This window comes from Convolutriloba macropyga, chromosome 8 (genome assembly GCF_964194025.1).
Source record: "Convolutriloba macropyga chromosome 8, txConMacr16.3, whole genome shotgun sequence".
Taxonomy (NCBI): domain Eukaryota; kingdom Metazoa; phylum Xenacoelomorpha; order Acoela; family Convolutidae; genus Convolutriloba; species Convolutriloba macropyga.
In genome coordinates this window covers 63,333,341-63,347,960 of record NC_134475.1, presented here as the reverse complement: position 1 = coordinate 63,347,960, position 14,620 = coordinate 63,333,341, and the positions used below count along the sequence as shown (strand labels likewise).

Genomic DNA, 14,620 nt, shown 5'->3' with positions numbered 1-14,620 from the left:
AATTAGTAAAAGCAACAACAGTAAGGATATAATATCTTATTTGAAAACTAGCTCAAACAAAGTGAAGGACGATTTTGGCTCAGTGAAAACATTACTCGTCTGAATGAGACGAAAAACCGAAGTATTCCAAAAGGCTCAAACAATTGTTTCAGCCCAAAATATTAGACCCTTACAAACTCACTACAGACCAAATTTACTCAATAAAAACAAGAAAGGATTGAAAGAAGAACAATGAATTAGAGACAGAAACTAACAGAAGAAAAAATTATGAAAAATTCAAACAATTATGTATATAAAAGATATTAAAAAAATCAACAATTAAATTAAAATTATTGAACTGCACCTGTACCTAACTGCAAAAGCGTTTCAGTACTCGGCAAGTATAAATGCAATTCCTCATCATTGCTGAATCATAGACTGATTCATGTCATTTTTTTTTCCTTATCAGACTTGAGTTCAGTCTGATTTTACAATGCTCAGGCTTGGACCACGTGGCAAAAAAACATTCTTTTTCATTACTGCACCACAATGACAGTTGAAAACTTGTTTTTTGCGCCGCAAATATACGCTTGAATGAAGCAAACTTCAAGTGAGAGGCGAGCAAAATATATTACATGGGGGGCTTGCATGTACAATTCTCCGGTATTGATTTACACTTGGAATTCGGTATAGGCTCACACTACCATAGCAAATCAATAATAGGCTCAAGAGTTTCCTAATATTAACCTAAAAACAGGAAAGAGAAAAATGAATAAGAAAAGAAAAACATTTGCCAAAAGTTTTCACATTTCTCTCCAAAAAAGAAATTCTATCACACAAAAAATAGTTTCAATAGGTAACTAGAAGAATTTCTGAGCAATACTTGTCATTCCGGTTCTCGAGGAATGAATTAAAACGAAGCATTTGAAAAAATCTTTAGAATAGCCAAAAGAACCGCAAAGTGTCATATTTTTTTTCAAAAAGTTAGTAATATTTCACGGTAAATAAACCGACACTATCAAAAATTTTTTGAAAATAAATTATTTTAGAGCCTATTCGAAGATCTCAACCCAGAAGAAGACAAGAACGCTCAGTAATGTACGTTCAAACATAAAATTTCGTCCCCACTTATTCATTTTTTGGAATAAACATCTACTAAATGAGGAACTGATAGAAAATCCCCTGATATTTTTTTAGATGTGTAGTAAAAAGATCGCCTCCAATGAATATAACTCAGTGGAGTAACAAAATGACGCAATAATCTGATGAGATCAGCCATTATTAAAAAAGCAAGTCAAGACGAAAAACAAAATAACACAACGATAACAACCAACACACAAGAAAAAATACTGGACTACTCCATAAAAAGGCTCGGTAACAATTAGACAAATAGAACAAAAGACAGCAAAACTAAAAAAATGGCCTATATTTTTAAACACAATTAATTTCAAAGTAATGAAACCATTAAATAGCACTTGAAAAAATCCACATGTTTATGATCACATACGCCTCTAACGGAGGGCATTAAGAACTCACATCATTCATTTTTTATGTGAATCTAAAAAAAACAACAAATAGAGACAACAAACAAAAATTCAATTAAAACTTGAGAGAAAACGCTGGCGCAACCATAAAGCCTTATTTTGCCCCTCAAAATATGTTCAATTGAGCCGTCCTCGAACCCCACTTCTGTGGTAAGCCACCTGTCATTCAAAGGAACAGTTAATACGTAGACGAAAAAAGTGTAAAATTAATTTTTTTATTTTTCGGAAGCAATTATTTTCGAATGAAAGCCATTAGCTACAAAATGAAATAAATAAATAGCTTCGTTTATTCGTCCAAAGGAAGCGCTTGAGAATTGTAATTATTCAGAATAGGCATTAAGTCTACAAAAAGAACGTCAAATGTAGATAAAAATCAGCAATAATGACATATGTGACCTGTAATTATTGAGACTAGGTAACAAATAGACAAAAAAGAACAAAAATGCTAAATTAGAAAATGTTATTTCATCTTTGAAAAAAAACGTTTTCAATGTCATGAAGGCGATCAGCTATCTACTCAAATAAGAATATAGACTCATTTTTTCGTCCATAAAAGGTCGACGAGACTTGTCGTTTTCCAAAAAACACAACGTAAAAACTTGAGTTAAAAACAATTGTAGAAATTTCAATTAAATTCTTCGAGAAAGGGGTTTTGAAGCCCTTAAACCAGAATCTATGCTTTTAAAGACTTTTGTATGTTCATTGCGCCTTATTTTGAACACCAATATTGAAATATTTGAACTTTCACTATGGTGATATTGTGACAAACAAGAAAAAACGTGAAAAATGGGCCAAGCCCTAAAATTAAAAAAAAAAGAGAGAGAAATCTAGTACAGTCGAAGCCAGAAAACCATAACTTAACGCGAAACCTGAAAATGGATTAGACTTTACTTCAGTAACAAGAGAAGGAGGAAGAGGCATTCTGTCTCTGCTGACACTAAGCTAAAAGGTGACCAAATTAAAGGGAAAAAGTAGCAAACTTTAATAAGCCATTGTTTATCTAAAAACAAGTTTTTGAAAGTCAAAACGACCATAATCGTCAAGTAAAGAACTTAGTTACATTAATTTAGGATTTTTTAGGGGAAAAAGAACCTTTCGACAATCGGCTTTGATTTGAACTGTTCTGTCTCTTAATTAACATGAAAAAAGATAGATTTTTTTTAAAAAAAGACTGACTGATTACAATTCGATTTTTTTGGATTGCAACAGTCCAAGACTGGACCAAAATCAGCCCTGCTATTGCTTTTCATCTATTAAGAACACTCGATTGTTTTAAAAGTTATTTATCTAGATAATTTTTTAGTTAAAAGAGCAAAAACACATTCTGCGTTTTTCATAATCACAGAGTAAAGTTAGCAAAAAAACGGCAAAAATTTAATTCCAGAATACTCTCAATGGAAGTGGAAGTCAGACTATCTCCCTTTGTAGTTCACAAAGATTGCGTGAGTTGTTTTCTGGTGTGTTTTTCCGGCAAGTTTAGTCAAAGTGGTCTGAAGAAGCTTTTTTCGAAATTTTTCATGAAAAAGACTGAATTTTGCCATAGACTGAAATATTTAGCCAAAATTTTAGCCAAAAAACTAAATCAATTTAGTCAATAATACTTTTTTTATCAAGAAAAAAATCAACAGTACTATTGTTAACAATTTTTACATATAATAGCAAAAGCGACAAAATTTTAGACAAAAACTCCGGAAAATGTGAAAAAAATTAACGCAAATCGGTCTAATGTTCACAAAAACTTTAACCACGATAACTCACTCTAAAGAACGAAATTCACAAAAATCGTATTTTTATATTTCCCTTTTATACGCTGGACCAGCTTTTTAATGATACCACTCACAACTCTGTACGATGAATATCGGTCAAATTTGTCAGAACAAAAAAAACAGTTGAGTATATAGTTCCTCCCCCCTCAAGAGGAGTTGGAACAACTAGTAAAAAATTGCTCGATAAGGCAGCACGTGAACACAGTTCCATCGCTTAATAAAAATTTTTCACATCTCAATTTTTTACACCCTGTGAGAGAAATGACTGATTTGAAAAACTAGGTCACTGTGTTTCTACACTTCAAGTTGTAAAAATAGGCCGCATAATGAAAAGTATATCCCTTGGATTTACCCCTTGTAAGTATATGCCTTGTAAAAACCAAGAGAAGGTTATTAATAGCCCCAATCAGCTGCTGCTAGTGCAGTTATTTAAAATGAATTATGATAATGATAGAAAAAAAGGCATCAGACAAAGACTAACTAGTAGTAATATAGACAGCACTAATGTAGAATTTTTTTGTTTTAAGATGATTATTTGCATGGTTATTTGCTATTTGATTATTTGCAGATAAGATGATTATTTGCTATTTTAGGATTCGTGCAATTCGTGCAAACACATTTTCGGGTCAAAACTCTAGAGTGTTTGAATAGAGTATGAAATCACCCAATTTTGAGCCCTACAATAAACCTGCAGTTGCTGTTGCAGTTATTAAAAAAAATTACGGTTATGATAGAAAAAAAAATATTGGTACCAGGCAAAGATTAGATTTTAGTACAAACGACAAAACTAATCATGAGTTTGCATGATTATCTTAAGATTTCTGCAACTCATACAAGCCCATTTGTGTTCAACACTAGGAAAGTTTGGATAGCGCACTTTGAATCACCCAATTTTGAGCACTTTAATAAACTTACCTTCCACTTTTAGAAAAGCTGAGCTCTGGATTACCCCCAGCACGTTTTTCCCAACAACCTCATAGATTCCTTCATCCAGAGGAATCGCAGCGTGAATACAAAGCGAGGCCTTTCCGGTCTCCGGATCATTGTTGAAAGCTATTGAATGATTAGTCTGGACAAGCTCATTGTTGCGAAACCACTGTATTGTATCTGGCATCGGCATCGAAAAGGTACACTCTAGGTTAACCAGAGACCCGGACGACACAGTGACGTCAGTCAAAGGGTGAAGGATCTCTGGCGGAACCTTTGGCATTTCGGAATATGCTGTCTTCATTCTTGGCGATATTGGACGCTCTCTGGTCGGGGGTGAGGCGTCGGGGCTCAGTTTAGAATTGGACGTTTTAGTGGACGTTGCTGCTAGTTTCTTGTCTGCAAAAACGTCGTCGCTGGTTCCGTAGGAATCTGTTTTTCTCAATGCTGGGTGGCAATGTGGAGAATCAACAGCAGGTGACGCAACCGAATCGACATCCAATGGCGTTCTTGTCATCGAACTTGCGTAACTTGAGTCAATTGAAGCATTCGAAGTGTTTGAAAACTGCTTTTTCATTTTCAGTGTCTCAAAAATCTCATTTACAAGCAATGAGTCTTCACCCAACGTGTCAAAGAACCCTGGTGATGTTTCGGGTAAGTTAATTGTAGGCAGAGCCGATCTTGGTGACGTCACGCTTTCGTCATCGTCGTCATCATCTGAGTCAATTTCTGGTTCTGGCTTGTAATTTGACCCAAAGAATGCCCGTTTTTCACTCGCAGGACTTTCAGAGACACCAGCTGCCCGACTCTGTCCGAGACTTGGCGTCAAAGTTCGATTGACGTCGTCATCAGCACGTAGGGTGTCATTACGACCTTCAACTTTCTTCGTGGGCAACGGAGGGTATTCTGGCGACTGCAAGTCGGCGGGTGATTTGGGTTCCAGTTTAATGGTGTCGTGGCGTTGGGAGGCATCGGATTCGGTGGGTTCTGGTGACTTGACATCTGAGGAGTTGTCATCGGGAGTGGGTTCGCCTTCTTCGGTTTCCGTTCCCTCCTCTTCCTCTTCCTCCTCAATTCCGTCTTCCGCCTCTTCCGCCTCCTCCTCCTCGTCATCATCTTCATCTTCTTCTTCCTCCTCCTCCTCCTCCTCCTCTTCGCATTCTAAAATATTATCTGTTTTCAGAGAACAAAAAAATGACACGAAATGCCACCGGCCAGAACCGGTCTGAAATATCCCTTTAAACACTCACGTGCACATTTTACAATGCCGAAAGTCCGCAGTGTCAGAAGTTAAAATGCCAGAAGTTGCTACTTAGCCAGAAGTTGATTCCGTTGACTTCGTCATTTTAAAACGTGCGCGTTTGGTGTTATAAGCATGGTTAAGTGACTCTGCAGAAGTCACTTCAAAATTCTGGCTCAATATCTCGAACTGCTTCACGGTTCTCTATAAACGCCAGAAGTTCTCAGTGAGTTCAAGCAGAGTCACGAAACCATTACATAAACAAGTTCAACCTAACTTCATTTAAATGTGAAGTTCAATTTGAAGTCGCTATTGCGATAACTCTGCGGAAACTTCTGTACGTATTGCATCGGCCCTTTTTGATTACTTTTTATGTAAAAATTATTTGGATATTCTTGTTGATAGTATCAGTAGTATACATATCTGCCATGTTACTGGAGGGGGGGGGGGGGGTCCGGACCCCCCCCCCCCCCCTACAAGATCTCTCACCACCGAAAAACTGATTTTCTCTTAGTGAAAGCAAGTTTTTTGGTTAAGTTTCGCCAGCCTGAGAGAAGTTCTTGGGTTATGTTGACTGGCGAAACTTAACCAAAAAACTTGCTTTCACTAAGAGAAAATCAGTTTTTCGGTGGTGAGAGTTCTTGTAGGGGGGGGGGGTGTCCGGACCCCCCGCCCTCCAGTAACATGGCAGATATCCGCTGTTGAAATGTTCGCTGTATATAGAATTAGGTGTTACCTAAGTTTTGAACTCTCACTAAATCTTTTTGGTGAAAACATAAAAAACCTAATATAAGACACCAGAAGCTTAAAATTTTTCAAAAAATTTCAAAAATTTTTTCGAAAATTTTTCAAAGTCCTAAAATGGTCTGAAATGGATTTTGCGCTATGAAAGAGCACTCAAAAGTGATTTTTTGTTGACTTCACTCTTTTCACCTAAGTAGTATAGGGGTCGAAACATATAAAAATTTCGAATTTTTTGAAAAAAAATTTAAAAATTTTTTGGAGTCCTAAAATGGTCTGAAATGGATTTTGAGCTATGAAAGAGCACTCAATAGTCATTTTTTGTTGACTTCACTTTTTTCACCTAATTAGTATAGGGGTCGAAACATATCAAAATTTTTTGAACCCCTAAAATGGCATGAAATGGATTTTTCGCAATGAAGGAGCTTTCAAAAATGATTTTTGTGGACTTCATTTTGTTCAACCAAATAGGACATGAAAAACTCAGTTGACAATACTTTTGCAAATGTTCAGTGTGATGTGGAAAGCTTGGCTTTATTTTTTTTATATACATGTGTAACTATGTATATTTCTATCAAAACAAGTACGTATATTTGCTTACATGTGTTCAAAATTGTAATGTTTATGTAGGAATGAACAATTGAAAGAAACAAAAGAATGAGAGTTTTATTTATATAATTATTCGTGTTCATGTGTATAATGAAAGTATAAATGAATGTGTCTATCTGTTTATAAGTAAATATAACTGTGCTTAAGTTTAGTAATATGTTTCTATGAGTATAAGCTAAAGTGTATGTCTGTGGGTAGAAATTGTAAATGTGTGTGTATGTCAAGACGTTCTTGGTTTTATGTGTGTATGTTTTTCTATATCTATACAGTGAAATGTATGTATATATGTCTGAATGTGTTTATGTATTTATGTATTTATATGTTTGCAATCCGATGAGAGAAAGAGAGATAAAGAGAGGGAGAGAGATAGAGAGAGGGGGGAGATAAGTTCCTGGAGGGCAATTTAATTGCCTTGAAGAATGTTGTTATTTGTCTCCACGATCCAATAGTATTATATCTTGCACACGGATTTTGACCTTCAGCGTAGCTAAACTCTGTCCCATTAAGCATTGGCAAGCAAAATGTCACAAACGAAGACGACAACAAGTTTTTGATGTTCTGAGCATGCTTTGTTGAAAACTGAATTTTCTACACCTATCTAGCTACCATATTAAAAACTATCAAGATTTTGAACGAAAAAAAATTCATGCTCTTTGTCTTTTAATCCTAGGCAAGAAAATGATAAAATGTTGCAACACAGAAGACAAAAACAACTTCTTGATGTTCTGAGCATGCTTTGTCGAAAACTGAAATTTCTTCTATCTAGCTACCATAATAAAAAACTATTAAGATTTTTCTTAAAAAAACAAATTCATGCTCTTTATCATTTACTCCTTGGCAAGAAAATGATAAAATGTTGCAACACAGAAGACAAAAACAACTTTTTGATGTTCTGGGCATGCTTTATTGAAAATAAATTTCTCTATACGCATTCAGCTACCCTTCTAGGATTGAGCAAGATTATTTACAGGAAAAAATTATTTGAGATAAATTGTTGAGAGATAAACAATAAATTGAGCTGAGTAAAAAGATTAAATTCTGTAAAAAACCGAAAAATTTGGTGGGAAAACTATGATATGCAGGAGCAGCTGAACGTGTTAGTTAAATAAAGTAGAATGATAGGAATTCGTCAAGAGCTTGAATCAAACAAATAGTGTAATGATGTACAAGAAGAGTAGTTTCCCTTGGAACTGTAAAAATAGCTAAATTTTCAAAAGTTAATTAGCCACTTGATCAATTAAGCAAGAAAGAACACAAGCTTTGTATCTGCGGGGGGTTGCTAGAAACAGCTTCAGTAGCGAATAATTCTTGTTTGCGTATTGGGAATAACACTAACGGATAATGCGTGCTTTGATTGAAATCTTAAACAAAAGCGAATCTCTTCTTCAGTAAATGGTTCCAGCATACTGAATATACATATACTCAACTATTAAACACTGGAAGTAAAATATCAGAGCACCTCAAGCCAATAAAAATCGAATGAGTTCATTATTGTTATTTCTTGAATCAAATTTTCTGTGCATTCAGTAACCCTGTGTTAAAATTTTGGATTACTTATTGTTCTGTCGACGTTTTAAAATAACATCACCGTAACGATATTTGGTAGAGCATCGGAAAGAGTAACATCCAAAGGAATTTGAAATTTAAAGCGACAGAGTCTGTATAACATATTGGGTTATGAAGCCTGGCGAACATTTCGGAATTGAACACAACACTACTGCTACTGTCTACTACTATCTACAACTACTATCTACAATTAGTACCTACTACTACTACTGCTACCTACTAGTACTACCTACAACTACTACTAGATACTATTAATATCTACTAAAACTACTTATTGGTTCTAAGTTACACTAGTATCTACTACTACTTCCTTTTAATACCTTCAAATGTTACCTTTTGTTTACTAACTATCTACAAAAAGCTCTTTCTGTTTCTCTAAAAAAATGAAAACAATTCTTATCTCTACAGGAGACTCGCTGAGCATAAACAACAGAAGCTTTTCTCTATCTCAAGTTAATGTGTCCTGACTGACACAGACCGATAGAATTTAGCCGCTAATATTTTCAACAATTCATTAAGTGTTTGAAGTTTTTTCGAAGATATAAAAAACGCTGAATCTATGTTGTATACGTTAACTCAGTAATTTTCAACTCAATGTTAATTTCTTAATTAACAATTAAGAAATCCATGGTATGGTATATCAAGTGGTACTTAATTAATTAAATGAATGTAGGGTTTTATTGTTTAGCGAACCAGTCTAAATTTTAGGAGTTTTTTTGATATGTTCTTTTTTTGAAGTGCAACTTTTTTTATACTTTATTCAAAAATTGCTTGCTTCAAAAATTCTATAGTGTGTACCTTAAGGGAAACAAACACTTTACAACGTACCTACATTATCAAAAAAAACAGGTTTTACACTATATAGTTGTTTTCGTATGTTTATTCAGAGCCACCTGTTGTTTCAGTTGTCAGGAATTACACAAATTTTCCGAATCCCTACGTTTCAAAAACTTGTATAGACAGAAAACTGCTGGGATAGCTTGCCAGAAGGACAATGCGTTTGTTGAGTTTCATATTAACCTTAGCTTCGGCTCAGGATGTGTTCAAAGCTGAGACTGTAATTGTGAACTTGCTATGCATCAAAAGTTTAGCGCTACATGATCTTGCAATTTTTGTTATATTAACTTCTTCCTAATTTGTTAAATTTCATTTGGTCATTGTTTATCTGAAGAAAATTAAAAACGAATCAACCTCATGAAACATTCTTGCACAAACTCGTTGCGCAGTCTTGTTGCATTCTTGCACAGTCTTGTCACATTTGAGAGCTCAAACAAAAACATTAAATTTAGGTGTATAGCTGAACAAATTTCGTTTGTTTTCAGCGTCTGTTTACACTCAATGGGCACCAAATGGTTCCAGAGAAGTACTTCTCGCAGAATTTGAAACAAAATTCTTCTTTATTAGTGTTCAAAACACAACCGGAGACAGTATGGCTTTGGGTAAGCAAGTAGAATAAAAATGTGAAACATGGTCGATCACTTTACCTAAAAGTTGAACCATTGTGTTCGATTTCGAGTTTGTGATCTAAACAGTATTCAAGGATAATTGACTTTTTAAAAAATGCTTCTTTTTTAGTATTCAAAACTCAGAGGCGGCATGGATTTCGATAAGCAAGTTTATTAAAATGGTGATTTTGGTCGATTGCTCTACAGAAAAATGGAAGTCTTGAGTTTGTGTTTGAACTTTTGATCTAAAAACACTATTCAAGGATAATTGACTTTGAAGAAAGACTACTTTTAGTATTAAAAACACAATAATCGGTGACCGCTTAACTTTGAATTACCAAATATAATAAAATGTGAAAACTTGGCCTATCCCTCTAATTTAAAGTCAAAGTTTGAGTTTGAGTTTGTGATCTAAAAATAGTATTCAAGGGATAATTACGTCATAATAGTTGTTATGTTATATAGTTGTGAACGCAAAACATTTGAAATACGTTCTCCCAATCTATTTAGACTACAGCTATATATGTGTCAAAAAAGTAAAGGAGACGTTCTGGTTTTACTAAGCTTTTTGATATAATTTACTATATTGTATAGACTATATTCACGTGGTCTATTATGCAATCTTTACTGCACGACTTCTGCAAGCATTCTAAGCTGAAGAGTATAATTTTGCATTGTTCTAAAGAAAAAACAGAAAAAAAACCTGATTTTCCTGGTGCTAGGAAAATTGTCGGACAGGTCGTTTAGACGACAAGGAAAAAATGAGAAATTTAGACGACAGTTTTTATCATAATTGGTAATAAAAGTCTAATTGGTTAATAAATCAGTAGTTCGATGGTGATAGATTCATATCAACTCCCACAGACCGTTGAGGCATGACCATGGCCCGCGAGGCATGGCCAGATGCGGTTAAATGCAGTCCAACCACGTAAAGCCCTCCGTTACACTAGTTGATGAAAAAACTAAGGTATACTTGTCCGCTTATAGAATAGTGTTTTAAATTGGCCAATCACAGCTTCAGAATAAGATTTATTGCTCATTTTACTTAAATTGTCGGTAAAAATGTTCATTTTTTTGGTGTGTTGACATATTTTACCAGTAATTTTTGAAAAGATAGGTCAGTGCAACTCTTTAAATGATTAGATTTCTCTGAAGAATATTCGGCTAATGAACATTAAATATTGTAAAATAACTAATGTGGAGATACCTTTAAGTCATGGCCACATTAAGTAACAGTTAACACAACTAATTTTGATTTTTGCTACCATAAAAACCGACAACACAGACAGTAGAAATCAGATTAGGAGCTTCGATACCATAGTCAAACTGACAAGTATACTTCTACATTCATTTGGCCGATTTGGAAAATTTCCAGTGTTAAAACCCTGCAACCCATAGTGCATCAAGTTCAAAGTTTAAGGTATTCAAAATTTTTGGAAATTAGTGTTTCACTTTTCTATGTGGTAATATTGTATTATAATACTAGTATTCTTGGGTTTGTGTACTTCGTTTTGATGTTATCTTTCCGAAAGGGTTTCTATGTTTTCAAACGTTTGTTTGTTATGGATCCTATGAAGAGTCGATTTGAGTTCTTTCAACTGAGTCAAAGACAAAAAACAACTGTCAAAAGGCAAATCCTGATTATAGAGGCAATTGAGCTGATAAGATTTCCAGATTTTTTAATGCAGTATTTTAATTTCCTCTGAGCTTAAAAAATGTGAGAAATAAGTAAAAATGTCTCTTGGAAAAAATCTCCAGGTGGAATTTTACTACTGCGTGTTTTGCTTATTGCCACTATTGTCAATAGAGACCATTGTATTTTAACATGATTTTTATCCTCATGAAAATTTGTAGCCTCTATAACAATAAATGGTTGAATCATTATGTATATGAAAAAGTTGTTTTTCACGAGTAATCATATAGCAAAACCTTAATTTTCAATAAAGCTTTATTGATCGGCAATTTACGCTATGAAAATGAACCAGCGGTCTCACAGGTAGTATGAAAATTTTTTTTCATGGCGCTCAAAAAAAGGAAACCTCTAACAGAACTGCAAAATTAACAACGGTAAGAAAAGAAACGCTTTTTAATGTCAACTTTGCTTTTAATTTGAAAGACTTAATATAAAACAATGCCTATTTGAAATAAAAAAAAGACTTAGATTGTGCAAAGCAAAAATTTATAAGATATCCTTGTCAAACAAATATTTATGTACAAGCTGATTTTTCATTACTCCTTTAACAAATTTGTTTTTTACAACCTCAATAGTTTGCCTTGAGAAAACTCATAGGAGAACGGAGAAGTATTCACTTCTTGCATCTATTGGAAATTTCGTTCCGATACGTTAAATGCTTACTATTCATGATACCACAGCTTTATGGATTAAAGAAGTTTTAAGTTCGCGTTAATGAATACTTAGGTTTTAAATTTTTATGAGTTACTTGAATAACATACTGAAATACTTCAAATTGACACATAGCTCTAAAAGCTACTGAAGGAATTCTGTGAAAACCAAATGTTCTAAGACAAACACAAGTTGTTGCACACGCATACAGAAAACAGTAGTGCATACTTACGTCTATGGTTAAAATTGAGCCTTTGAGCAAAACATGTTTGTTATCTACTAACGTTAGCAGAAAACTTCATATCGTTCCTTACAATAAACCACGTCAATACTATGCAAAATCAAAAGTATTATACAAATAACTTAATACTAAACGTACAAGTTAACGTTATTTTGCTTAAATTGAGCACAGTGGGGGGTCAAAATGTACTCCCAAATAAAGAATTGCAAGCCTATGTATTCACTCTCTATTTATCACAAGTTTTGCTGCAACACAGTAGACTACATGTATATATACGCCTTCTTGATCAGAGACAAGAGAATACTTAAGCAAACTAATAAAAGTGCTTTTAGCCGAAAATGTTATGCAACCATTTTGCAGAGAAGACTGAACTTCTCACAATATAGGTTTTTTTATTCATAAAAAGCAAGTGGTCAGGTTGAATTTTTTGTTTCAACCCGTGACTTGTAAGAGAGCCGAAGTGAAAAGAGCCGATTCAAGAGAACCTACATTTTATTTAAATTATAAGTTGATAATTTACGGTAAATTACTACATTCGAGTATTGGAAAAAATAATAATTAGTATCTTCTAGTATAAGACACTGAAAGCAAATTAAAAAAAATTTATCTTGAAATCATCGCGGACCACGGCCATGCCCCAGCCTGTTGGGACTTGACATGAAACTATCATAACCGAACATGAGACCAATTAACCCACTCAGGTACTTTTTTAATAATCAACTAACAATTTAGGGTAATTAAGGGCAACTTTTTGGTTTCGGCTCTACTTAAATCAAAACAAGTTGCGGCGTATTCTAACGTCAGCTCTTTATAACGTCGACTCTTGCGCGTATCCATTTCAACATTTCAGAACGATAATCTACGGTTTGGGGATCCTACTCTACAACAAATTTCTGATTTTCTAGTTCCTTAAACAGATCGAAGCCTGTTTCCTGTTTCTCTGACGTGGATAATGTTCAACCAACATACTTTAGTTTAAAGGAGTGGTTTTTCAACTACTAAAATTTGGATAATAAGCATACACAACGGATTTTAATAAAGCACAGCATTTCAAAATAACAGGTTATAAATGGAAAATACTGGATACCAACGTCTAGTTCATAAGCTTTAATCGACAAGAATTTTTCAGTACTAGTTGATATTGTCGCATGAGCACCTCACATTTTCATCGAATCTCATTCTTTTTGGAAAAATTCCACTGTGAATTACACAACCTCCAACAACACGAGATTGGCTCCTCTTTCGTAGAGCATTGTTAGCCGATGGCTCAGTGCTAAGTTTCTGGAAGTTTTCTTCAATTTTCGAGTTTTCTTCAAGAAGACTAGGGAATCGTTCTAAGATGGAAGATATCACAGTCTTTCTGTTATCATCGGGTGTGGATGATGTTGTATGATCAATTTTATCGTGAATGGTGGTTAGTTTTGTTTCAATTCTGCATGATTCGAGCTTTTTCCACATATTTTCCAAACCTTCTAAAGCAGCGAAATATTCTTCATGGCTCCTGAAGAGTGGCATACTTTCGAAATCATAACTGCGCAAGATCCTATTTATGTCCATAGGAAGTGACCATATGTCAGAAGTCAAAGGATTAGGTATATTCTGAGAAGTTACTCCCGTTTCTGAGGGGGTTGAGTTGTTGATAAAGTCTTCCTTTTCGGTTATATTAGGTAATGTAGTAACAAAGTCAATAAATTTTTTGGGTATGAGACAATGATCGAAGGTAGTCCAGCTTGAAATTGAGCTGCCTTTCCTTTGTTGTATAAAGGCAATATTGTTTTCATAACGAGTTTGATAGACAAATGTGCGCTGAAATGAGCCTTCAAATTGCGTTAGGATATGATACATTATAGGTTATAAACAGGCAGTTGAGTTTGGGTTTTGGCATACACTAACTGAATGAAATACAAGTCAAGAATGAAAACGCTAAAATATTAATTTGAGAAGCAATTCATTCAGTTAAAAGTAAATATAAGCCGTTCGCTGGGATGTTAGCACTCGTTCTATTAGCCTAATTAGCCAAATAGTTTCCAATGAAGACCTATAACATTTCGAGGAGAACTCAGTTGTTAAATCAGTTAGACTAATTCTTATTCCTTTTCAGTTGTAAAAAGAATTGAAGTTTCTCCTAAGTACCTCAGACATTAACATTTCAAGGTTTTGATCTGATTGCTACGTATAAAGCTGAAGAATTGCACTGTGCGTATGAGAAGTTCAGTCT

General features: G+C 34.3%; 1 protein-coding gene across 1 annotated transcript in view; it reads right to left on the bottom strand.

Annotated features, from left to right (window-relative positions):
* LOC142345134 (uncharacterized) overlaps nt 1-13,917 on the bottom strand; it is a 57,776-nt gene extending 43,859 nt beyond the window's left edge. The window contains exons 1-2 of the mRNA XM_075397220.1: nt 13,617-13,917; nt 4,205-5,377 (exon numbers count right to left, since the gene is read on the bottom strand). Coding sequence (XP_075253335.1) covers nt 4,205-5,377; nt 13,617-13,917 — 1,474 coding nt within the window. The remainder of the gene's footprint in view (nt 1-4,204; nt 5,378-13,616) is intronic.
* Nucleotides 13,918-14,620: the final 703 nt, after the last annotated feature.